General features: G+C 38.2%; 1 protein-coding gene and 1 long non-coding RNA gene across 5 annotated transcripts; one reads left to right on the top strand and one right to left on the bottom strand.

The window, feature by feature from the left end:
• Positions 1-26,113, top strand: LOC122671595. 4 transcript variants are annotated; one of them, XM_043868902.1, is made up of 10 exons: positions 1-206; positions 1,115-1,215; positions 17,721-18,159; positions 18,243-18,379; positions 18,912-19,025; positions 19,138-19,221; positions 22,740-22,884; positions 23,491-23,651; positions 24,155-24,284; positions 24,429-26,113. In XM_043868902.1, the coding sequence occupies exons 3-10, from the start codon at positions 17,839-17,841 to the stop codon at positions 25,737-25,739; spliced, it is 2,403 nt and encodes an 800-aa protein (XP_043724837.1). In that variant the 5' UTR covers positions 1-206; positions 1,115-1,215; positions 17,721-17,838; the 3' UTR covers positions 25,740-26,113. The 4 variants fall into 4 exon arrangements, with proteins under 4 accessions (XP_043724837.1, XP_043724839.1, XP_043724838.1 ...); XM_043868904.1 differs by lacking the exon at positions 1,115-1,215; XM_043868903.1 differs by lacking the exon at positions 1-206 and having other exon boundaries at positions 1,001-1,215.
• On the bottom strand, positions 3,208-20,073 carry LOC122671596. Its single transcript, XR_006334368.1, has 3 exons — positions 20,062-20,073; positions 16,726-16,731; positions 3,208-3,301 (listed from the first exon to the last, which is right to left on the bottom strand). It is a non-coding gene; the product is annotated as an uncharacterized LOC122671596 (long non-coding RNA).
• Positions 26,114-26,272: the final 159 nt, after the last annotated feature.

Genomic DNA, 26,272 nt, shown 5'->3' with positions numbered 1-26,272 from the left:
TTCTGTCACCTGTGTCGAAAGAAACGGATAAAACGGAAACCATATCAGTCGTTACATGCAACAGAGACTCCCTCTCTCCCTTCCCATTATTTAATTTCCATCGCAAGTTTCTTGTTTCCCACCCCTGGTTCTCTGTGCGAGTTCTTCTCATGCGTTCCATGATTCGATTATGTGACACTCTTGAGGAGCAATTGAATATGTTGCAGGTACTAACCTTGTTGTTTTGCATCACTGGGATTTCTAGGGTTGTAGTTCTTGGACTCCGTTCTTGTTTCTCTCTCTCAATTTACTTCTGCTGGTTGTTTTCTCTATTAGTGTTTCCTTTTCGTTTGGGTTTAATGCATGGATGGGATTTATTTCTTATTTATGTTTTGTATTTTTTCCATACGAGCTTTAGCTTTGTTTTTGAATAAGCTTCTTCTTGTTTCTTGGCTACTTCTTCTCGAACACTGAGAATTTGGAATCTTTGAGGAGCGTATTCGAGTACGCTCGGAATCGATTGAGCTCTCTTGTGGTGGCCTTAGTATATATTTCTCTTACTGTTTTTATCCGAGCTCTGTGGTACTAATGTAGTCGGCACTTTGGGTTACGAACGCATATGTTCATGTCAGGGAAACCATGATTAAAGCCACTGTTGTTGCTATAATCCTTCTTGGAATTTCTGTGAGACCAGTTTTTGTCAATTCCCAATGTTGTTTAGTTTTGTAAAGTTCGACTTCCACCTTTTTCAGTTTGGCAAGCCTTGAAGTTTTGATTGTGCAATCCTGTGTACCAGTTCCAGCCCACTAATTCATTAACCACGTACTAGTTGCCACCAAGAGAAGGAACAGCTTGTGTTCGTTTGGGTTGATTTAGGGTTGTAGCTGTAGGTTTTTTTTTTATAACGGTGAGGGGGAGGGGGTTTGGTTTCAGCCCAAAAGGGAGGGAAAAATAAAAAGGGGCAGAAATCCTACGTTTGAGATTGAATGTGGTCTGGTGGAAATTAAGAAAGATGTGCTTGCATCAGTTTTGACCTTTACTTTGATTTTTGTTCATGCTTTATGTTTTGTTACAAACTGTTCTTTTTACTAGTTCCTATCTTGCTTTAGACTTATTGATATGTTGGACTAATCAGATAATACTTCGCGAGTGGGAAAACCTTAGGCAACTATTTGGGAGAGAGTAGTAGTAATCGGCAAACTTCTCATGGATGGATTCACTAATTTCCTTGAAATGGTAACTTTCTTTACACTACTAACTGTCATATTATTTAGGACTGGATTGGATTTGGTAAGAAATTATGCATAAAGAACATCCACTCTTTTTTGGCAGTTTATGGCAACTTTTGTCAAAACTGGGGCTTATTTACTTCCATCATGAGGAGCTTTATTGGCTCATATCCATTCCAAATGTCAATGGTTGATTTCATTTGCTTGGTTTGGATGTTACTGCTCTTATTCACATTTACTGTATCCAATTAGACCAGCCAATTAATTGTTTTTTTTTTGGTTTCTGTATATCTATTCATATTTTTATTCTCCTAACTATAAACTCATGGTCTATTTCTTATTTTCTCTTTGTGAATTAAAAAAAAACAAAAATGTGGTTTGGCTTTGAATAGATATGAATGGCAAAACAAGTTCAATACAGCCAACCCCATTTAGATAGGAAAAAGCATAGTTGAGTATGAAGTTAAAATTTTGTCTATTTCCTATTTTTTCCTCACAAAGAGAAGATTTTAGTATGGTTATTCAACTTTTAAATTATTAATTAAGTTAAATGCACTGACCCTTTGCTACTTCTGATGTTCTTGTATTTTTCTTATGATTCTTATCTGCTTTGCTGAAATTTTCTGTACTTAAAGAGCATGGAATGGATATACTCATTGGGAGATGTGAATTAAGTGTCTTTCGAAGAATGAACAAAACTTTAGGCGTTGAAGCATGGTTATGAATGATTGAGTTGGACTCTCTAATTAGAGTTTGAATTTGTGAGCGGGGGAGACAAAAAGGATGGCTTTGGGAAATCGCCAATGAACTGTACTATATGCTCTTATAGAAAGGCATGAACAAATGTAGAAGCGTCAACTATGGAACTTGCAATGTGCAGTAAATGTTAACTTATGTGATATAAGCAAGGTTCTAAAACTCGGGTTTCGACTAGGTTTCGACCAGCTAGAAACCGAGTTTGTCTCGGTTTCGACCATATCTCGATCGAAACCTGGGACTTTCTCCAGGCTAACTCGAACTTTGGTTTCGAGGCCTAGAAGTTGTTTTTTTGCCCTGATTCTTGTTGTGCTGCCTAATTTTGACATTTTAAACCCAATCCAAGCATTAGTTTCATATATAGAACACTAAAAGTAATACTTGTGGTTTTGATCCAAGTTTGATACTGTATATTGTTCTTGGACATGTATCAAATAAGGTTTGACTAGAACATAACTCCTTCAATACAAACAAATCCAAGATTTCTTAAATCTGATTTATAATGAAGGTGTTATGTTTTGGTCAAACTTAATTTGGTGTACTCGAATGTTGTTTAAAATCGCTCTAAATGAAAATATTTTTTAGACATCAAAACAAATGAATATTTTACCGCACTTTTGGTTTTTAACAATGTTTTATCATATTAAGACTTATGAAGTGTTTAGATTTGAGAAAAACCCTAGCATTAGAAAGTTGAAAATTTCACCTACCGTCGAAAATCTAGTTTTTGTTTTTGAACTGGGGGGTTGACTTTTTTATCCTTTTGGAATTTTATTTTTTAACTATTTTTATTGGATTCAAATAGGGGGTATTTTCTTATTTATGAATAATATCTTAAGTAAATTGAATGATTTTAGGCATAAATAAGTGTCTGGCCTGGATTCTGGCATATATAAGTGCCTGTCCTAGTTTCCAACCATGTTTCCTCAAGTTTTGATGGGGATAAGTGACACTTATATAGGTATTCAGGTCGAAACTACGGAAATATGGTCGAAACATGTTGAAACCATCGAGTTCTGGTCGAAACCCTGGATTTTTTAAAATCACTCTTCAACTCATCTCTGAAACCTGTGAAACCGAGTTAACTCGATGATTTCGACAGGTTTCGGTCGAGTTCTTCTTCCATGGATATAAGTTATGCCCCCTCCCCCAAGATAAAAAAATGTACCAAGCGTTACTCAGTAATCTGTGGAGTGTCACAATCAGAGTCTGATTGGACGTATTTGCCACCGTCAGGTACTCAGATGGATACTTTGCCCAGTTTGAAAGTCCATACAACATGTATTGACATGTCTATCTGTAAAATTTATTTTTGCATCTGAGGGGAGAGTTGAGGTCTGTGGTGAAGAATAAAAAAAGAGTCACTTTTTAGAGAACTGGGTGCTAGCTTTGTGGGTCTATGTCCTTAATCAAATGAATTGTATCAATATTCTTTTGATGAATACTATTACCACTTAAAATTGTCTTGTATATAGCATCTGAGTTCTAATATCTGTTACTAGTTTTGGAGAGAAAGGAGAAGAAAAGAAAAAATAAACTGTAGGGAATTGGCGTGGTAGCTAGGTTGGACTACTTTCCTCTTGGCTATTTACTTTGAATCTTCTTGTAATTACCAAATTCATATGTAATGGATGTGGGATGATTCTAAGTTTCATTGAGTGAGTTAGGATCAAGCACATATAATGTAGAATAGCTAGGCTACAACCAATTCTACAGGAGGATCATAAACTCTTTAATAAAGAACAGCATCCAAAGGGTATTTTGAGGCTTTCTTGAATCAAGCAACTATGGTAGCATGAAATCTTCTATTGAATGAATGAATCCCAGCAGTAGTTTGGAACCTCAGTTGATCTCAAATTTGCAGGGAAATAAAAACCAGAATGGAAACAAAGAAGGAAATAGAAAATAGAGAAGAAGGATAGGATTGGATCGAGTATCCTATCGTATATATGCCAAAAGCTCCAGAGCTGATGGAACGGGTTAAATCAAGTCCTTTAACCTCTTCTATACTAGTCTGGCCCAATCTAGTGCCCATACACTAGATCAAGCCCCATTAGGCACATAACAGACCACCACACTTCCGCAGCTGTTGTCCTCGATGGCTCTCACTCTACACAACCCTCACTCTAGTGGTAGGTAGCCCTTCCCAAGTGGCTCCACTGTGCCCCAGGGTATCTCACCCTTTCAAGGCATCTCACCTCTCAACTGAATCACACAGCTTCATGAAAAAAACTTCTAACATTCATTATCTCAATCATCTGCTAATGGCTATTTATTTACAAATATATTTAAAGAAAACCCAATAAAAGTCCTAATCTATCTAGGAAATTAGATCTAACTAACCTTCTAATTACAGATTACAAATAAGCTAACTAATAAAACCAAAATAGAAACAAATCCCAATAGAAACCTAGCTAATAAAAGTAATAATTACAGCTGTAAGAGTCTTCCACATATTGGCAATTGAGTATTCAATTTGCATTCAATCTCCACCAGCTGTCATAGTCCCACTCGAACCTGGAATTAATCTTTTCTTTAATCTTTACCGCTAGGAATTTATCTTCTAGACTAATCTTCTCACAGCTGGCCATGAGGCCCACATGAAGTGGAGTTACCTCTGAAAAATATCCTCCTACAAATCAGCAATCTTGATTGCAATTAAATCTCCCAAATGTAACTGATTGACTCTTACTTTATTTCTGGAAATAAATCCCCTTTTATGCTGCTGGACGATATCCTCTTCAAATCTGGAAATATGCTAACTCAAAATCTATTTAAATCTGAAGATAATCTGGAACCAAATTCTAAATATCATATACAATTGGTCATATAATCGCGGGTATATAGATTTTTTTTATCTAACAATTTTCATTAGTGGTATAAGGGTCCTAAGCAATGTCTTTTGTGAAGCGACCCACAACTGCACCTCCTTTATGTTAGGGGGGGCACTCAAATGGAACTTCAATTGAATGCGGGTATCCAATCCCGCCGCTGAGTTATACCCCTTTCCTGCCCCCATCAAGAAATAGAGAAACTCAATGCCACTATTCCTGAACAACTTGGAGCCGAGCCTTCTTTTCGCACTATTACGGATATGGAAATAATGGGGAAAATGGGATTCAATTGTCAACTGCTCCTAGCGGAAATCTTCCCCAATTATGCTGTACGATAGGGGGGATGAACCTGGACAGGTTCTTGCTCATTCCTTTTGATATGCTCCTCAAAATTAGAAATCTGGTCCGCTGGAACGTGCTCCAGCCTCCATAAAACCAACCAAGAACCAGGCCACATCAGACCAGGCTGTCTCCCACAGCAATTCTGGAGTGGTTTTTGGGGCCTTGTTCCGGTGGCTACACCTGTGATCTACATCAACATAGTTCAAGAGATTGGAGAGTATCAAACTTAGGAATTCAGCCACAGATGGTCATGCTGTTTTATGTGGAGGTTTGGAATGGAACTGGTATCTTGTGGAGGACATTCATTGAGTATGATGAATATGGCTATTAAAATATATGGGAAAGCCTTCTAGTCATAGGTAGCCATTGTCTGGTGCTCTATAAAGTCATATGACGTAACATTTGGAGACTTTCAAACAACAAATCAGTGTATAGATGGGTGTTGGAACCAATATGAAATTCTGGAAGACAAATTGTGCGGAATCAGTCTCTTACGATTACCTTTCCTGTTGTATTCAGTTTAGCTTCTGAGAAAGGGGCTTTGCTGGCACAGGATATGGAGTCTGCCTGAGTTGGTTATCATGTAGATGGGGTTTAATCATGAGCATGAATCTTTACTGTGAGTTTGAAATTTACCAGCTTGGGTCAGTATTGGTATGGGTGAAGTTGACAGTTGGGTTTGGAACTTCTGTAGACCAGGAGATGTTTACAAATAAGTCTCAATTTGAAGTTGCTTCTCTTTTGGTCTATGTTGCGTTATGCTGCATGAGGCGCTTAGTCATTTCTTATCTGGCTTGAGGCTAAAGCAAAGAGATTGATTTGACAACATGGTTTGAGGTCTCACCGAGATCTCGCGGTTTTTATCTCGTGAGATCTTGGTTTTTATCTCTTTTTTTTTTTGTGTTACCGAGTCAAAACCTCAGGTGAGGTAGGGAATCAATAAGGTATCAGTTGAAATTTCGGCATCTTGCCGAGATTTCGGTCCAAAATCTTGTCTTGGTTGAAACTGTTACCATCCACTTGATATAAACACCTCAACTCGACAAGACTTCGAAATTTCGACTAGTCTCATCTGTCTCGGTGGGTTTTGACTGTGAATGCACAACCCCCCCCCCCCAAAATGCTGATTTTTTGATCAAATCTTACACAACCAAGCTTGGAACAAGTGGATTTTAAAAAAACTAAGGTTTTACTTGAATTATAGAAATTTCATTCCTATTTCTTATTTAAGTTGTTTTACTTGAATTATACGTGTTCTAAGTAAAGATTGTATTTAATTGTTTAAATCACTATACATATACAGCGTACACTACCAACCTAGGGTCCTTAGTCAAACTACCATTTTGGGTGTGATTTTTAAAAAACTAAGGGTTCCACCATGTTTATAGGGCCTAAAATAGACTGTCCTGCAAGTTTCATGACCTAATTAGGTCATATGGCCACCGAAACCAAGGGACGAAATTTGACATAAAAAATGCACCAACTTGGCCGACATCTCGCCAAGTTACCGAGACAACTTGGTTTTTTGGTTGACCGAAACCAGCCCAGACCTCAAACCTTGTTTGACAAGGCCCATTTTGATAAAGCTTGAGGAAGAGCTTATAAGAGAGAATTCTAAAGTAGGGTTTTAGAATCAACAAGATTCAGGAAAGCAACCAATAAACCTCCAAATAAAGGCTAAAGCCACGATGGTAGCAAGAAATACCATGGTACTAACTTGTGGTGTGAATCAATCCAACACCACCAAGGCTGTTGCACTAAAACAATAATATGACTTAGAGCTTGAAACAGAAAACTTTACTAGACAGAAAGATCTTATAGTACTGACTTCTTTATAATAATAGCATAACTTGGGGCCGTTGCTTGGTGGGATGGTAAAGGCTTAGGTTGCTAGTGTGAAGATGCAGGTTTGAGTCAAGGGTGATAACTCTGTAAAAATTGATGAAGTTAAGACCGGGGGACCAGTCCACCCTTCCAAAAAACCTTGCTAAATCGGGAATGTGGACTGGTACCAAGATTAGTCCTAGACAAGCGGATTGGATTTTAATAAACAACATGGTAACAATGAAAATAGGCCTTTCTTTTGTAAGATTATATGTCAAATGTCTGAACCAAAACATGTCATTGGTATTGGGATTGTCTCCTTTAATTTCACTTTCTTGATTGCTCGAGTGAAATAGATCCTTGACATAGTTTCTTCTTCTTCGCAACTCTTTATGTTTCACTACCTTTGTAGTGGGAAGAGGCTGCTTGTGTTACTTAACAGTATTGAACTCTGTTGGGCATGTGTAATTTATAAATTTTTTTGTAAGTGTGTCAATTTCCTACTTAAACATAATAATTATTTGTTAACAGGTTTTTCATTTTTTGAAATAAAATAATGTCGATTTTATACAACTCAACTCAGCCTTGTGCCCAACGAAATGGGGTTGGCTACAGGGAACATTTTTCTGCAATCATCTTTATTCAAAGCCTACTTTATAATTCATTATAAACTACTGATATTATTCTAAAGGAGTATGTATGTACTGATATTTTTCTCATTATATCTTCAACCTCTTTAGCTGACCCCATTTAGTTGGGATAGGCCTGAGTTGAGTTGTATATCTTCAACTTTTTTTTTTTTTTAAAAAGTTATATCAGCCTTTTGACTGAAAATGAGAATCAGAGGAGTGTTTTTTTACCAGTAAGTTGCATAATAAGAAGGTGGTGGCGTTGTAGTTCCTATTTTTTTGGTAATGAGTTCCAATACCTCTACTTTTATGTTGCAACCCTTTTTAATTTTTTTATTTTTTGCCTTGATTGAAGTGAGCGTAAAGGCCCTTGTATTGAGAGTGGATTATTAGATGAAGCAAATGTGACATTTCAATTTGTTGGTAATAAGCAGTGAAGGTGGAATGTAAGGTTGGAATTTGGAAACAGCACTGGGAATATCTCCAGCCCGATAAATTAGGACTTGTCATAAACTTGCTTTGCCAAGTTTGTGTAACTTTATTAAACTTGCTTTGACTTGTCATAAACAGGAGGAAATTTGGGAGAACCTCTTCCAGTATGCTGAGATTCGTGATTGACTTGGCATTGTGAGATTGATTTTATTGAATTGGGGATGGTTCTCTAGTTAAAAACTTTACTAGTTTACTGGAGACGACTTGAAGTACTCCACAAAAGGGATACCCTTGTGGGTTTTTCCTTTCTTCACTGCCTGATTTATTCTGTTTTGTTTCTTCTCTTTTTTCTGCTCCCCCCCCCCCCCCTCTCTTTTCCATGCTCACATTGTTTGGGGGTGAGATTCCAAGTAGTTTAGCTTGAATCCAGGTGGGGGTTGTCTCTGGTGTTTGGATCCAGTTTTTAGGGTGTGAAGTGATTGCAATTCACCTTTGTTTCTTTTCCTTTCCACCCCAACCCCCCCTCCCCCCTAAAAAAGGTTAAACTCCCAGGTTATAATTTCGTCAATTCCTTTCTCTATTGAAAACTTCCCAGGATTTCCCTACAGTGATCATCCCAACAGCTTGCAAGTTCAGACTGGGCAGGAAACTTCCCTGGATCTGAATGGTGTAGTTTTGTCCACCAAGATGAATTTAATGCAGTCCCAATAAATCCTAACCCAAGCTTAGGATTTAGGCTTAATGAAGCTGCTGAAACAAGGCGGAAATAGGCCTAAATTACTGTATCAAATAGGGAAGATATGGTACTGATTATAAGAACGATTAAGCTGCAGAAAATTAACCCAGGAATTCTGGCTTCTCAGAAAATCAGATTTATCTATCAGCTGAAACCATAAACAAAATTTTCTGATAGATGTAGGAGTGGGATTTGCCCCTCACAGACCCTGCAGTAGCAGGAGCCTCGTGCAATGGGACGCTCTAAAAAACAAAACAAAACAAAAACAAAAGTAGGAGTGCGGTTTTGCTTAATCTAACATTTATTGAAAACAGAGAATGGAAACAATAGGGAGTAGTGGGAGAAACTGCAGCCCAAATTTAATGACCATAATTAATAGAAGTAAATACCAAAATCTGAGAACAGAATGGAGAAAGAAATAGAGTAGAATGGAATTGTTTCAGAAATGACCAATCTGCTGAGATTTCACACTAAACAGGATAGGGAAAATTTCTCTCCCCTGAACTTACCTTATATTTACTCAAACTCCCCTGTGAGAAGTTTCACCTCGGATTCCCCCCCAAAAAGTGAACTCTAAACTCTCTTTCTCCCCTATTATTTTGAAATGGCCAAATTACCCCTACTTTTCACCTATTAACTGGTTATCATCATTTCTACCCATTTCTTATCTAAATTTTTATTGTTTTTAAATTTTTTCTTCTACTTCTTCCCGCCCCAACCCCCTCAATTCCTCCCTCACCCAGCCCCTGCTCTGCAAGCCCGCACAGCCCCATCCTCTCCAATGGGAACACCAAACAACTATGTGATGCAATCCCTGGGTCAAAAATACCCTATTTGGTTCGCTATGGGCCCACCCAATCAACAAAAAGGCTCAAACATAATAACCAGTGGCAATCTAGTAATATACCAGAAATCTCAAAGGGTTGTTAAGCGTGTTAAGAAGAAGGGACATGATAGGGATTGTTATTTATTGTCTAGGGACGAACTTGGAAGGTTTTGTAAAATTAGGATAAACTAGGATAATGGTAGATGTGAGGGGTATTAATGGGAACTAGACGAATAAAATAAGAAAAGCAAGAGAATCGTGGGGAAAAGGGAAAGAGACTACTGTCTTCAACTCTTAACAACCAAAACCAGTGGAACTTCAAAGGAGAGATCTCCTTTGATACTTCTTTGTTTGGCTTAAGATTTGAATGTTAGGTGGACGATGGACAGACCTCTCTAATGCAACCAAGGTTCAGCCAAAACATTAAGAGAAGAGAGGAGGTTTACCATCTGAAATCAGATCTGGGTGGTAGCTTGACTCAATTGGATTTGCAAGTTTACCATCTGAAAATCCAGTTACCATAGAAAAGAGGGAAGATAAATAGAAATATAAAATCAGAAGTATTAATAGAAGAGTGAAAATGAGATGTGAGAAAAAAAAAAGGGAGGAAGGGAGAGAAATATCAGAGGGAAGAAGAGGTCACACGACCAATGCTTTGTACCAACCGGCACCATAAACAACTCAATAAAATTTCATACTCAAATCTGAGTGAAAAAATGGTTACAAACATGTACTTAAAGAGGAAATACAGACTCATAATTGTAATATGAAACTGAAATTAAACTTGACTCTAACTTGCGCTTTAAAACTTAAATAAAACTTGGACTCAAACTCTATCGCCACTTAGCCTAAACTAAAAGAGAAGGTTACAAGATAAATCCAATTAATAAATCTAAAATAAATAAATAATTAAATATCCTACTGAACCCAAAAACCCAATTGGACCCGGTTCGTCTTCATATGGATTCTCCAACGGGTTTAGCCCAGTCCAAAAAATTGCTCCTGCATCACTGTGCAGTCTTCTCATCCTTGAACTTCACTCTTACTCATCGGTGGTCGATCTTCCTGATAATATTTATATTAATAGTGGCTCATTAATCCAGGTCACTGATGCTTACGATAGTAGGATTTTAGTAAGTCAGCCTTCTTCTTCTTCTTCCATGTTCTCTGGTAGCGACTAAGAGACCAAACCTTGTTGGGGATGACGCTCATGGTCGAAGGATGATTGTGGGCAGCTGGAGGCAGTGAAGGACAGACGGGTTTGACATTCCTAATCTTACCAATCTATCTCAACTCTTGTGGCATAGGATTTCTGGACACCTTTTTGCTAAAACATTTCCATATTTTTCAAACCACGATATGATTTCCCAAACACTTGAATCAGTTAGTTAAATATGTTTCTTCTTGCTTGTAATAGCCCCCACATGACCCCAAGTTTCTCCAACCATGTTGAAGCTCCTAGATAAGATGAAGGGCGGTCAAATCTTAATCAATCTTCTCTTGGCATTCATCCTCCTTCCACTTCTCTGTGACAGTTCATCTCTTTCATCCTCATGGTCTTGTACCAAGAAAAGGTATGCACTCAAAAGCTCTGAGAGCTCTACAGATATCTCGTATTTAAAAAAAAAAAATTCTCTGCTACAAACTTGAACTCTGATTCGAGTTTCCACTTGCCATCGAAGTTGAAAGACTTGCTTCCTTCATCCATTTTCTCTTTTATTTTTTTCTTCCCTTGTTCTTTGGTCAGTGAGTTTTGTTTTTTTTCTCATAGTTTGATATGTTAGCTGTGGTAAGCTTTACAAGTGTTAAAAACTAAAAGGAGATATTTTTTCCTCTGCTTCTTCCTCACGGTGATGGCCACATCTTCCAAATCTGTATCATTTGTCATGATGATGGGCCTTAACTGCCTAGATGTGTTCTGGCAGAACCTCTTCAACAGGCTGTGTCAGGAGGCGGTTTACGATGTCAACCGCAACGAACTCTCTTGGCTGTCAAGTCTCGGAGCAGGTGAACCGGTTATGCAACCACAGGTGGAATGCATGGAGGGGTAGCTTGGCACACAACTACTTCAATAATCTCTGGGTCATCATCTCCATTGTCGGTACTGCCCTTTGTTGCTTCTCACTTGACCTCGGAAGAGCTCGAGCACAAAGCAGCCGTCATCTCCATAAATTCGTAGCTGGGGAGAGGGTGGAGCTGCTGGGTTGCAGGGCAGGGGCAGGGGCAGGGGCAGGGACAGAGTGTGGGTGTGGGTGTGGGTGTGGGTGTGGGTGGGTGAGGGCGGGGTTGGGCGGAAAGAAGAAAAAAAAACAAAAAAAAATAGATAACTGGTTAATGGGTGCAAAGAAGGGGTAATTTGGCCATTTCAAAACAGCAGGGGAGAAGGAGAGGTAAGAGTTCATTTTTTTGGGGGGAATCAAAGGTGGAACTTCTGACAGGGGAGTTTGAGTAAATATAGTATAAGTTAGGGGAGTGATAGAAATTTTCCCAAAAGGGTATCATATAGAAGAAAATAGGAACCTGAAAACAGGGCACGCGAATTTGGGCCTGACCGCCTGGGCTTACTGGAACCAGCAGCCTTGGTCCTTTGGCTCCAAATTGGGTCCAATTTATGGAGCCATTGAAGAGCCAATGTGCCCGAACTCAGGTTTTCAATGCTGACAACCATTTGTTGCCACTGATATCTTTTCTTGGGATATAATCACATTCTAATGATTGTAATTATGATTCATTATTTAGGATTCTAGTGTATTCTTGCCTGAAGGTCGATGCAATAGGTTGCCAAATATCTGTTCTGCCATGTGACTTTACATGCTCATTCAACAACCAACATATCCTGAATGAAGAAATTAAAAGCTTCTGGAGGAACTTTGGTGCTGATATATTACACTAATGTAAAACGTGTTCTGGTAGCCCGTCCTGTAGCTCTGCTAGGAGAACATCTTTTAGGGTAGTTATTTGGTTTAATGTTTTGGGATCACATTTTGCACAAATGGCTGGAGTAATCATGGGATGGTGAGCATTTAAAGGGAGGGTGGAAAGTTGGGTTGGGAATTTTGCCCGTTATTGTTATCACCTCTGTTAAATATTGTATGGGGAAGGGGAGTCTTAGCTGTGCCGTGAAGGGGAGTGTGTAATGTTGAGTTATTGTCTTGTTTTAAGTCATTTACTCAGTCATTGAGTCTTTGTTTGTTACTTTAAGTTGTCTTTGTCTTTATTTGTAATTAAACTCTTTGTAGGTTTCCCAAATATAATATATATTGTGAGACTAGACCACGGTAAGGAAGATCCTAATTCCTATCATGGCCTAAGATTCTCTCCCCTTTTCTCCTATCGTGTTCTCTCTGTTCTCTTCTTCTTCAGAGATTCTAGTTTGTAATATCTGATTGTAGATCGATTCTTGGGCTTAAAGTACAGCCGCAGGTATTTAAAAGGATCTGGTCCATATGCCACCTAAAGTGGCCAGACCCTTGGGTCATCCGGAAAAGGATTCTGTCCAGCCGTGGCAGGAGCTGGAGCGTCCTGCCCCGCTAAACAACAGCAAAAACAGAGGTGGGGTGGTCATTTCACAGGTGGGTCCCACCTGGGCCCCACATGTGAATGACCAGCCCCCCCTGTTTTTGGGGTGGTTTCTGGGCCCCACCTGTGAAATGACCAGCCCCCCTGTTTTTGGGGTGGTTTCTGAGTGCTGGACCGTCCAGCTCCCGCCACGGCTGGACAGGAGCCAGGTCCGGGTCAACCAGCCTTGGCTGGGGCAGCCCAATGGGGCTTGGTGTTTTTGGCTCACTCAAAGCCAATCGTGGGGGACAGCTGGCTTGAGATTCCAGGTACCTTTTTACTTATTTACTTTCCTATTTTAAGTTTCAGCCTTTGTCTAAGTAGTTTTGACTTTAGCTTCCTAGGAAACAAGTCTCAATTTTTTTCCTTGTAAGAGACTTTCCATTCTTAGCTATTTCCTTTTCTGTTATTGTCAAGCACCACTATATATGTAATGGATCTTTTGGGTCCTCCCTCTATTTTATGAATGAAGAAAATATTTGCTTTGCGCAATGAAAATCTGTGAGAGGCAGTGAGGTCAGAGACCTCTGGGTGAGATACCCTTGGCTGTGATAGCTTTCTCCTTTCTTCCCCTTTCTCTTCTCCAATTGATACCTCTTTTTCCCCTATTCTGGTTTTTATTTTCCCTGCAAAACTGAGAGCATCCGACTCTCTAAACCACTTCTGTAATTCTATACTGCTACATATTGCTGATCAAAGGAGGTCTCATCCAACACCTGCAGTTCTGTGTTTTTGAAGGAATCCTGCTGCAACATTGACTCATCTGACCTGAGCTTCTATCTGATGCAGCCTCGTTGGAAGCTACGGATCGGGAGAGTCAAGAACACACTCTAACAGGTGTGTAACCGTGTAAAACGAACACAAGAACAAAAAGAAATTACAAGGGGGGAAAACTACAATTCTTCGAGGTTGTAGTGAAACTCTTTGTGGTTTCAAGGGGTTTAACGTGACTCTTCAAGGACACGGGAAAATTGCAACTCTTCAAGGATGCAATGTAACTTTCCAAGGTTACGGGGTAGAACACTTCGCGGTTCCAAAATACTCAACTGAGTAAACTTTCATTAATCAATTCTTCACCATTCTCAATGAGCAATGCTCTTACATTTATAAGAAACCAAAAACTTAATTTTAATCTCTAAGACTATAAATCCTACGGCTAAGATTAATTGCAAATTACATCAAAATAAAATTAAATATCAAAGTAAATCCTAATATAATGGACTCCTTAACAATTAAGAAATACTAATAAAATCAATAAAACCCAAATTAAGGAAGAGGGGGCTGTAGAAGCAATGCAGCCAAGGCTTGGATGCTTATCACCAAAACCCTTCCAAGGTGGCTGGGACCTTCATAAAATCGTTCAAGGCTATGTATAGATTTTATTCCAAAAATAGACAAGATGGGGAACTTCAAATTCAGGGGCAATTTGTTTGCAGCTAGATGATGATCTCGTCCCTTCATAAAAATCGTGAACTAGGATAGTGCTCCTTGATTGTGATCAACATATATGGAAAAGGAAGAAATAGGGGAAGAAATGAGATTCTTATCTCCTCAAAGTGACGGCTCTTCTTGTGGACTACATTCCAAAAAAATAGGGGAAGAAAAGGGCTCCAAAATCATTGAACTTGAGGTGGGGCTAGTACTCCTCCAATGCTTCCTCCAAAATTAATAACATCTTTCCTATTAAATAGGGGTGAAAGGATATCTTCAATCTCTAACTCTCTAAATTGTTTTGCAATAAAATAGGAAAGATCTTCCTTAGCGTGCTCCTCCAAAATATAATAGGAAAAATAGGAAAGTAGTGATCTTCCATAGCAATCGCTTGAGGTCCTCAAAAATAGGAAAGTTGAGTAAGCCTTCTCTAGGCGTGAACAAGGGAGATGGGCTTGAAGAAGCTGCCCACTTAGTCTTGGACACGGTTTGCTTGGCTTCTGATGTGGCCTTGAACTCAAGCTGGCTTAGGATGCATGTCTTGACCTGCATCACTATCTATCAAACTGTTGCTGATATTTGGAGGCTTGATTCCTGACACAAGACGATCCCTTCGATACTGATTTGAAGTAGATCTGACGGCTGGATTTGTCTGCAGCATATTACTTTCTATGTCTGAAATCTACCTTCTATTTTCAAGACCAGTTCTTATCTCAGTATGATTTGGAGGTTCAAACCACCACAGTAGGGCTGTACTTGTGATCCTGTCTGGAGTTGGGTTACTTCAATCTTTAGCTCTACTTTATTTTGTCACAACCTCTATTTGGATCTGGGCCTCTGGTTGGTTAGTTAGTAGGACTGACCCAGACTCATGGTGATCGAAGTTCCTGGATATTGGGTTGGTGTTGGAATGGAAATTCTTGGGTTAGGCAGGAAGGGGTAAATTTATTGTGGGGAGCTGTGTATATTCATCATGGGTTGGTGATGCTGGACAATCTTTTAGTCCCCTTTGGAAGTTTTTAAAGTTATACTTTTTTCTTGCTTCTACCTTGGGAGTTGAGTCTTCAGTTGTCACCTGGTGGACATCTTTTATGGCCGACCGTTCTTGGAAATGGCTAAATTTGCCGAAGATTTTTTTTTTCCTCCTTCACAAGTGTGCCTTTGGATGCTCTATTATTTTCTTGGGATGAGCTAACTGCCGAAACTGCTCATACTGCTTATGACTCTGGTATCTTTTTACTCCCAATCGAATTCTGTTCGATTTAAGAACGGAGAAAAAGTAATCTGCAGTCTAGCAAAAGTGCTTTACTCTCTGTCTCACAACCCCCCCCCCCATACACACACCAAACACAAAAATAAAATAAAAAGAAGAAAGGAATGCCCATCCCACACTGGTGTTCTTGGCATGATCAACTCATCTTCTGATACATTGGTCCTGTCACCAGCTTAGTTAGTAAATTCGCGTATTATACGCTTATCCTAACGTTTGATTCAAAAAAATGTATTTTACCGTATATATCCGTATATATGGTAAAAAAAACACATTTTTTACATGGCCCGTATTATACACGTATAAATACAAATTGAACACGTATAATACTTTTTAAACTTTAGGTTAGTTTGTTAAAAAAAAAAACAAAACTTAAAGAAGAAAAGATGCAAAAAAACCCTCTTCTGGTTTTCCGTCTTCGTCTATTCGAACCCTAGCCGCCGACTACCCCCATTCCATTCATCTTTGTCATCTCCGTCCATATCGGTTTTGGCCCATCTGCCACCTGTTCACCCACCTTCTCTCTTCATTCTGGACTTCATTGCAATCGCAGGTTCGTCGACCTTCTATCTGTCTCTTCCACATTTCTTTTAATCTTCTTGTATTGTTTCTTCTGCTTCGTTTTTATGGTATTTGGTTTTGGGAATAACAGCTTGGATCAGCTTTCTGTGATTGATTATGTTTGCTTCTGAGTAAATGGTTATAATGTCTGGCGGTTCATTAATTCTACCACTAAAGAAGATGGAACATCTTATTTTGTGTTCGTACTTTGTAGCACTCTGCTCTACTTCACTCCAATTTTGAAAGGAAGAATCAGTATTTCTTTTCCCTAAACCAATTGATGAATGAATTAAGAATAGGTAAGGTCTCCTCTTAAACATCTCTCTCTTCACTGGCATCTTAAATCGAACTTGGTGATTCCCTGTTTGATCCATCTTTGTGACAATGGATTACCACTATTTCTTAGTTATTCACTTATTCCTCTTCCCTGCTTTGGTTTGTTTATTTGAACTTGAATTTCGTAAAAGTGGTTAGGTTTTAGCAAAAATGTTCTCTTTCTTGTTATCCAGCATTGGTTGTTGATTTTAATGGGAAAAAGGGTGATATGAGGGTATTGGTGTTTTTTTTGTTGATTTTGATATAAGAGTGACCATCTTCATTTGGATGGTACTTCCACAACAAGAAAGGAACAATTTTATTCCTTGGATGCTATTAACTAGGATTTTGTTGCAACATGTGCTCTACTTAACTAGTTTTGCTGAACTTTTTAATAGGGCTCTGATATGTTAAATGATAATCTTATGAGATGTAATAGGGTTTCCTTTTGATAAAATCATTGTCTATATGCTATTATTTTGTTTACTAGGTGGTGAATGTCTGTTATATAGTGAATATATGCCCGTATTTTTGCTTATAGAGCGGCTGTATTAAACATGTATTAAACACGCACCGTATCATTGCCGTACACGTTTTATTATGCCGGATTTTTTAAAAGTCTATTGCCATCTGGTCCGTTTAATTCCCGTACGTATCCGTACCCGTTTGATTGCCGTTCCTGAATTTACTAACTAAGGTCACCAGTGCCCCAAAAATTCGTAGCATCTGAACTTTTCAGTTCTCTGGGTACTTTGTGCTTTTTACTGAAAAGTTGGTACTCATTTAGAGAGAGAATATTATTGTGATATGAACATAGGAATATGTGGAGAGTTTCAAATATTGTTGACAGATTTGGATTATTATTTTCTCTCTTGATTCTTAAACAAATTCTCCTTGCATAATCATGTTTTAGAGCTATACATTAATGAAAGGGAAAGCATAATGTCTTAGTGATTCATGGTTGAATGAGGTAATGGGTTTATGTGTTGCCAATGAAGGTCTTCCAGTATGCATGAAGAAGAGGGATGCACCTCAATAGGGATCAGAAAGGCACATCAAATAGTTTTCTAAAGCTCTGCCGGAAAAATTATTGCTATTTTAAGCACTTACCAAAGAATGGCAGCTGGTCAGCAAAAAAGAAGATTGAATGCTGCCAGTTTTGTGAGTGGCTATTTGCAGGAGCAGTACAGAGCAAGAAAGAGGAAGAATCTGGAATTAACACAAAATGTAACAGAGATAGACTCCCATATTGCTCTTAAGTTGGAAGAAAATCAAGTTAATCCCATTGCGAGGAGGGAACAGATTGGGATAGCTTGGAGGGACTTGGATCCTTTTATCGAGTCTGCTCCTCATCGCTACACGCCCTTAGCAGATGTTCTTTCTCTTCCTAAGGAAATTTTTGAGTTAGAGAATCTGACAAGGGTTCTTTCGTATGAGGTATTTATGGTTCCATATTTGTGCTTCTTTTGTTTCTTATTGTCTCAATATAAATATTTTTTATCTGCTTTGGAATTTATCAGGTTTGGGAGATGAATCTATCGGAAACTGAGAAAAAATTTCTAACTCAGTTTCTTCCTCAAGGGATGGATCAGGAGCAAGTTTTGCTCGCATTGCTTCAGGGGGAAAACTTTCATTTTGGAAATCCTTTCCTTAAGTGGCAAGTATCGATTCCAATACCTTCTAATGTTCACTTTTAGTCTAGGTTAATCTTTTCTTCATCATTTCATCAGACTGATATTGCCCTTGTTTGTTCAGGGTAATTGTAGATCATAACAAGGCCTTCTAGAGTTTTAATTATGGGTGATCTGTAATCATCATATTTAACCAGTTCGAATTAGTTTTTGAGGTGGTTGGTTGTGATATCTCTTGGCTATGTACATGCAAATTTTGGAGGACTTAATTTTTTATTTCCAATAACCAGAGTTCTTCCTTTTATACAAAAGGAGGTTACAGTATTGGATCTAATCTGTAATATTCCAAATATCATCGCTTTATCAAATTCATAATAACCTGGTGGTCAATGTAATTGTTGTATGTCAAAAAAGAGTACATCTTTACTTCTAATTATGGGCAACCTGCCAATGGCTTAGCAAATTTTTTCTATTCTGCATAACTGATATCTCAAGACTATGCAAGAAGAGAATACGGTGATGGGCCTTAACTTCATATTTGGTTTACTAATGTTGCAGGAGGACTTCACTTTGTTCTGGCAATCTTCACCCAGATGCTGTTCTTCACCAGGAATATTGTTTCAACGCCAATAAGAGAGCTTACTACTTGGAGTTACAAAAATATCATGATGAGTATGTTAATGTTAAGCTATGTTATTAAGGTCTTTCTATTTCTATTATTATAGGGTTGCGCTTTTGTGCAATTTTGGGAGGTTGTAATATAATTATATACTTCTTCTGGCAGTATTCTGGAGATTCTGCTTAACTTAAAGGAGACATGGGTTAGCGGCAAGGATACTGGAAAGCATATTGTTCAGAAGACATGGAAGTTAGTATTCTTCTTTTATATCTTTTTATGGCTGATATCTTGATTTCCATGGCAGACTTCTCAAAATTGGATGCTAGCTAGGATCCTTTATGGCATTGATTGAGTTAATTTCAATTTCTAAATAAATGAGAAACCTCTATATGCACACCAGTATCATATAACTCGTAACATTAATAGTTCTACCCATTTGTATCCCGCTCCCCCCCCCAAAAAAAACACACACTCCAAAAAAGAAAGACAGACTAATTCTCATAATGCTTGATAAGACGTGAGTACGGAAGCATTCACTTGATGTTCAGTGTGTTTGGAAGGAATTCTTTGTATTGACATTTTTGGGTAAATTGGCTGCTTTATTCATTGAAAGATATTGATCTTTACCAAATTACACTTTTAGTAAAAATGGGTTAGCAAATTGAACATGCTAAGCATACATACTTTCTGGCAGGAGAGTATTTTCATTATATTTAGGAGGAGAGGGAAATAATGGTGAGATCTTTTATTTATTTTTATTAAGAACAAACTTACTTGTAGATATGCAAGCGCTCACTAGGCATGTTCATTTTCTAATCTACTTGCATACGCTTTTGCGGTGTTTTTTGAATGGATCGTAAAGGATGCTACTCTGGAAGTCAAACATTTTTGTGTAGCTGATTTTGGAAGTCAGATGTTGGAATGGAATCACATTTAGATTGGGAGGGTGACTCAGGCTGTGATGTGGCCTGCCCAGCCCAACGTGGTTCAGATTGAAGCATGGTTTTCTTATGGACTGGCCTGAATTTCTCCCTACTTTATATGGTCCCCATGGAACTAAAACTCGCGAGATCTCGATGAATATCTCACTATTTTGAGAGCTCGAGACGAGATCTCAGGCGATACTCAATATTACCCCATCTCGGTGAGATCTTGGGTTGAGTCGAGAACTCGACCCAACCCAAATCTCGACCCTAAATCAAGCATATTAATTCTAGAATCTGGTGAGATCTCGTGGTTTTGGTCATCTCGGTGGGAAATCTTGGTATACAGACACCTATTTATGCAAACCTTTGTATACAAACACTTATTTATGCCAGAAAGCAGGACGAATACTTATTTATGCCTAATATCATTTAAACTTAAGATATTATTCATACATAAACAAATACCCCCCTTTGAATCCAATAAAAATAGTTAAAAAATAAAATTCCAAAAGGATAAAAAGTCAACCCCTCTGTTCAAGAAGAAAAACTGGATTTTCGGCAGTAGGTGCAATTTTCAACTTTCTAATGTTGGGGGTTTTCTTAAATCTAAAAATTCCATAAATCGTAATATGGTAAAACATTGCTAAAAACCATAAGTGCGGTAAAATATTCATTTGTTTTGATGCCCATTTTTTTTATTTATTTTTTCCATTTTGGGCGATTTTGACAGCATTCGGGCACACCAAATTAAGTTTGACTGGTACATAAAATTTTCAATATAAACCAGATTTAAGCAATCTTGGATTTGTTGGAAAGCTTTCAAAACTTTCCAACAAATCCAAGACTGCTTAAATCTGATTTATATTGAAAAAGTTATGTACCTGTCAAACTTGATTTGGTGTGTGCAAATGTTGTCAAAATCGCTCAGAATGAAAATATTTTTTTGGGCATCAAAACAAATGAATATTTTACCGCACTTTTGGGTTTTAGCAATATTTTACCATATTAAAATTTATGGAATTTTTAGATTTGAGAAAAACCCCCCTGGCATTAGAAAGTTAAAAATAGCACCTACTGCCGAAAATCCAGTTTTTGTTCTTGAACTGGGGGGTTGACTTTTTATCCTTTTGGAATTTGATTTTTTAACTATTTTTATTGGATTCAAATAGGGGGGTATTTTCTTATATATGAATAATATCTTAAGTATATGAATCATTTACTCAAATGATATTAGACATAAATAAGTATTTGTCCTGGTTTCTGGCATAAGTATCCATCTTGGTTTCCCACTAACTGAAAGTCCTATTTGGACTTTGATTTTTCAAAATCTGATAGTATCATTGTGTTTAAATGACCCAAAACAGGCTGTATACCAACTTTCATGACCAAACTAGGTCTAAAACCCACCGAAACCAGCCATCGAGTTGGAAAAAAAAAAGTACCCCAATTCTCCGAGATCTTGACCCAACTCGCTATTTAGCCAGGTCGAAACCTGTACTCGAGACGAGTTTTAGTTCCTTGATGGTCCCTAGAGACACATTTCTCTACTATGATATTATTTGGCATATTATATTAAAGTCCTCCCCTTTGACTTTGGAGCTTGTAGTTCTTGGGACCCAATTGATGCAATCAATGGTGTGACCACACCTTGTAGAGTTCTTCATCCTAACACTAAGTAACCTATTAAAGTTCTTCATCCTACACTATAAGTAACCTATTAATCTGGTCATCTGGATTTCATGCTGAGAATTGTGTTTCCTCACATGCAAATGATTCTAGTGAATCTTGGTCTTGGGTTACAGATGAGAAAGTATGCACTAGTAATAAACAAAATATGTCATTGAAGAGAAATGGAGAACCACAAGAAAGGTTTCTATAGTGCTTGATGGGAAACTTAGTTTGTCTCTACAATTCTGGGATTATGAATATTTCCTTTTGGAAGCGACTCATTTCTATTTGAACTCTATGATGAGAATATTGTAGTAAATGGTATTTTCTTCCGAAGTACATGAATTGGAATCAGACACACTCTATCTTGAGGGTAGTTTTGGAATGAGATGTTTATTCTGTTCTTTTCTAGCTTGTTCCAGAATATTGCCTTTCTTCTTAGTCTTAAGTTTCATAACATCAAGACGGATGTGTGATGATAACTTTCTCTGTATCTCTCTCTTGACATCATAACTTTAAGATTCCGACGCCAAATTTATGACAGGAAAGTGAAATTATGTCATGACATGAGCTGGAATAGAAAAAACAGCATTTTTCTTCACGAGCACATACTATACCCATCAGCTAGCACAGTGCATCTGATTTTTGTGGCATTACAAATTTTATTCTTTAGTGTTGCTCCGTTATTCTATATTTGTTTGGAGAATGGTTTTCTGTGTTTGTCTTCCTGACCAACTTGTTCATCCCATAGCATGGTAGGACTGGAAATATAATTCCTAAGAATGCCTTTCGTGTTAATCAAATGATTTGTTCTCTCTCTAAGCTTTCAGAATATTCGACACATCTATGATAGATCATAGAAGTAGGACAGAACTGGAGGTTGAATGCAGGCATTCTGTTTAAAGTTTTTTTGTCTGCCTGGATATTTCTGATTTGTTGGATCATATTTTTTTTGGTCCTGTAAACAGATCTGTCATTATTTCTTATTTTTGTTGGCTTGTGCTCTGGCGATTTTATGTTTTGTGATAAAAAAGTGATGAAACATGCTCTGAAGGTGTAGCAGTCTAATAGTTGTCTTGTGCTTGAAAGACTAAGTTGCATTCTTTATATTTGGCTGCCTGGTTTTTATGGTGAAAGGCTGAAAGCATCTAATTGGTGTTCTTGGGCTTGTAGGAAAGCATTCCTTGTGGACAGTCAGGAAAATTCATTGGCTGTATCAGAGAGAACAAGGGTCATAACAAATTCCAAGAAGGAAGAAAAACCTCACAAAAATCATATTCAATCCGGCAATGGTGCCAAGTATATGTCTTATTTCAAGGTTAGAGGATTGTTCATATTCCATGAATTGTATACCTGGGAGAAGCTGCATTGTTATCTCTTGATGTTCTTCTATTGGGGATAGCAATTTATTACTGTTTAATTGCGCTGTCACATCTCAAAACTTGTCTCAATGCATCTCTTGAGTTTTTTATAGATTAGCTGGTTAGTTCCAACTTTCCAAGACTCCTGTAGCTTGCCTCTTCTCTCACTCTCCCACTCAGTAAGTTATAGTCCAATTCACAAATTTGGAAAAGGAATGCAGAACAGCTGTGGTGCAGTTTGATTGGATTAAACTATTTGAGAGAGTGGACCAAGATCAATTTGGTTATTGAGTATTAACTGACAGAATGTTCCCTAGTTCTTAAGGTTTTAATATATTAAACCTTGAGGAGATCATCACTAGAAAATAAGTACAAAACCAAGCATTAGAGGGAGGAAAATTGCACTTATAATTGTAATGATATTCTCCTCAAAGAAAATTGGTCTAATGCTTGGTTTCTATATTCATATAAAGTTTTCATTATGGAAATTGTAAAGTCACAACCATATTTCTAGTCCTTGAGATTGAGATTCTTCTACTGATCTGCTTTTAATGCCATTTTAGATTAGCAGGAAGCAGCATCAACTTGTCAAGAGGATGAAACAATCTGGCGATGGAATTCAGTCCAAGTCTCTTAATCGTGTATTGGGTGACATCAAAAGTTTCCATGTACAACCATACAAAACATTTGAGGAGGAAGAAGGGAATAAGTTGCGTGACTACTGGTTAGTTTTCTCAAAAGTAACAAAGTAAAATATTATCCAAATCTAGATACTTGATTTTCATCTTCTGATGAGAAAATCTTGTTGTAATCAAAATTGGTGAAAAATAAGTTGTAACCCTTTTTTTTTTTTTTTCTTTTTGCCTTTTAGTGTAGTTCACCTCTTTTCTTTTAATGAGGGTAAAAACATGCCATTTCATGTGTACTCTTGAAAAGTGAGCATGACAATGGCAGCTCTTGAGAATGACTAAATGGTTAGTCACTTTCAAATTATTTTGTAAACCTTTTTCTACATCTGACTTAAAGAACTTTTGGGAATAAAATAAGGGGCAGTCAAAAGAAGGTTACAACTTCTCAAATCACCACTTTGGTTGCAACAAGAAACACCCTATTTTGATACTCCATACAATTCCCTCAAAAAATAAATAATTAATAATTAGATACTCTTATATTTTGATGCTCCATTTTATGTATAGTCTTCTTCCCCCTAAGATTGTGTATGCATAGGTTGGTATTGGTAAACAGAGATCTCCCAGCAGCTTTCTTAGATTGGAAAGAGAGACAGTTGAAGCAGCAGCAGTGGAGGTGTTCCTTGAAGCAAGAGATGGTAGAAAAGAAAATTAAATCTGCGGAAGAGGTTTGGCTCTGCTCTCTTTTACATTAATATTTCTATGTAAAACCAATTCATTAATGCCATTAGTATTATTAATATTACCACTTTTACATTTTTAACCGCAATTGCTGTGAATGCCTAATAGTATCATTTTGATTGGATGGTCAGGAAGAGGAGAGAGCTTACTGTGATAGCATGGTTGCCAGACAAAGAGAAAATGGAGAAACAGAAAATGAACCTAGCATGGATATGCAGAGCTCAGAAGATGATGATGAATCTGTTCCTCTATCAGCACACTATCATCCTCTGGAACGAATCCCCTCCCTTAATGGTCATCATGATCCCATGGAGATGCATTCTGAAGAGGGCAGTCAAGAAATCTTGAAACCTGAAGGTGCCCCTCCAAATCTGTCAGAGTGTTTAGGAAACATAAATCGAAACACAAGTCCTACAGAAGGTGCTGTTTTGCATGAAGTTCAGGTGTCTTCTTCCAAAGATGTATGGCCAGTCGTTGGCAATTCGGTTTTGCACTGCCACTCTAATTCTTTAAGACAAGGATACCCATTTGTCAGTGAGTTGTCACTACAACAACCAAAGCCTATGGAAGAGCGGGCAACTGGCTTGATTGATCTGGAATCACACATGGTTGAGCAAGATGCCAAGGAAGCTTTGCATATGAGTAATAGTGGATCATTCATCTGTTCTTACACAAACGAAGATTGCAACGAGCTTCTTCAACCAATTTTCAAGGGCCAGGGATTCTTACCATCTTACTCTCATGAGCACAAACAACAACCGATGTTACAGTTCTTGGCAACAAATGCCGGAGCAGTGGAAACTGGTCATCTTCCTAGGCATTTCCAGGAGCAGCAGCAGCTGCTGCTGTTGGAGCAGAGGGAGATGAGAGAGAAAGAGCTGTACATGCGGCAGATCATCCAAAAGGGCATGTATCCAAGTGGAAATAGATACCCTGTTCCAAGCCGTGAACTCTTCTCACCAGTCCAAGAGCAGGATTGGACCGTTGATTCCGTACATGCATCAACCCCTGTCCAGTCTCACTTGGCTGGTGAAGGATTGTTGGGACAGAACTGGTTTCAGGATGAGCATCGGGCGCATGGTTGCTGGTCTGCTCTGGATGTTTCTAGCTCCTCAAGCCGGTGCCTGGGAAATGGGAGCGCTGCAGATGAAAGCCTTTTCAGTGTGCTTTCCCAGTCCAACAAATTACAGCCCCATTCTTATAGTCAGGTCAGACTCACAGAACAGTATACTCCTGGAAGGGACTATATTGGTGGAGGAATTATAGGAAACAATGATGTATTCCCACAAATGGCCCCCCAATTCAATTACTTTAGTCGTGAAGCAACTGCTACTGCTGTCCGGAGAGTAAATAATATGCCGTGGATGAATACACAACATCAGAGTGCTGGTGTACATGATTCAATCGTGAAGTCATCATTTTTGAGTAACTGGGATCAATAGGGAAGATCCTGTGTACCCATGGATTCGGGCTGCCAGTACATGAACATGGTTCAAAGCAAAATAGGCAAGATGGACAATAACCCTTTTTTTCTGTTGAAATAGTGTAAAGCAAGTTGGAACAATGACCCAGAGCATGCGAGGGCAAGCAGTCCGTTGGTCCTGTAATTGTTTATTCTTTGTGGTAAGGGCTGAGGTAAAGAGAGGAAGCTGAAGATGCAAAGCATGGCCGGCGAAGTTCTGTACATATTTATACAATTAGTCAGCCCAACTCGGTATATATTTAGAGGGTGGGGTAGGGATGAAGTTATGACCATGATGAAGGAATAATAGAGAACTCAATTCTGTTGGAAATAAGCATCTTATACTTTTGCAAATTTCTTCTTTTGTTTGTGTTTGATACCTTTTTGATGTCGATTGGGGTGGGGTTGCCGGGTTGGGGAATGGGGAGGTAGTTTCGGTGAATTTTTCTTTGGGAAAATCTTCATGACACCTTGTAGAGTTGTCAACCAGATTGTGACCTGACTTTTTCATCT

This window comes from Telopea speciosissima, chromosome 8 (genome assembly GCF_018873765.1).
Source record: "Telopea speciosissima isolate NSW1024214 ecotype Mountain lineage chromosome 8, Tspe_v1, whole genome shotgun sequence".
Taxonomy (NCBI): domain Eukaryota; kingdom Viridiplantae; phylum Streptophyta; class Magnoliopsida; order Proteales; family Proteaceae; genus Telopea; species Telopea speciosissima.
The sequence above is the reverse complement of the archived record's forward strand: the minus strand, read 5'-3'. Positions and strand labels throughout refer to the sequence as shown.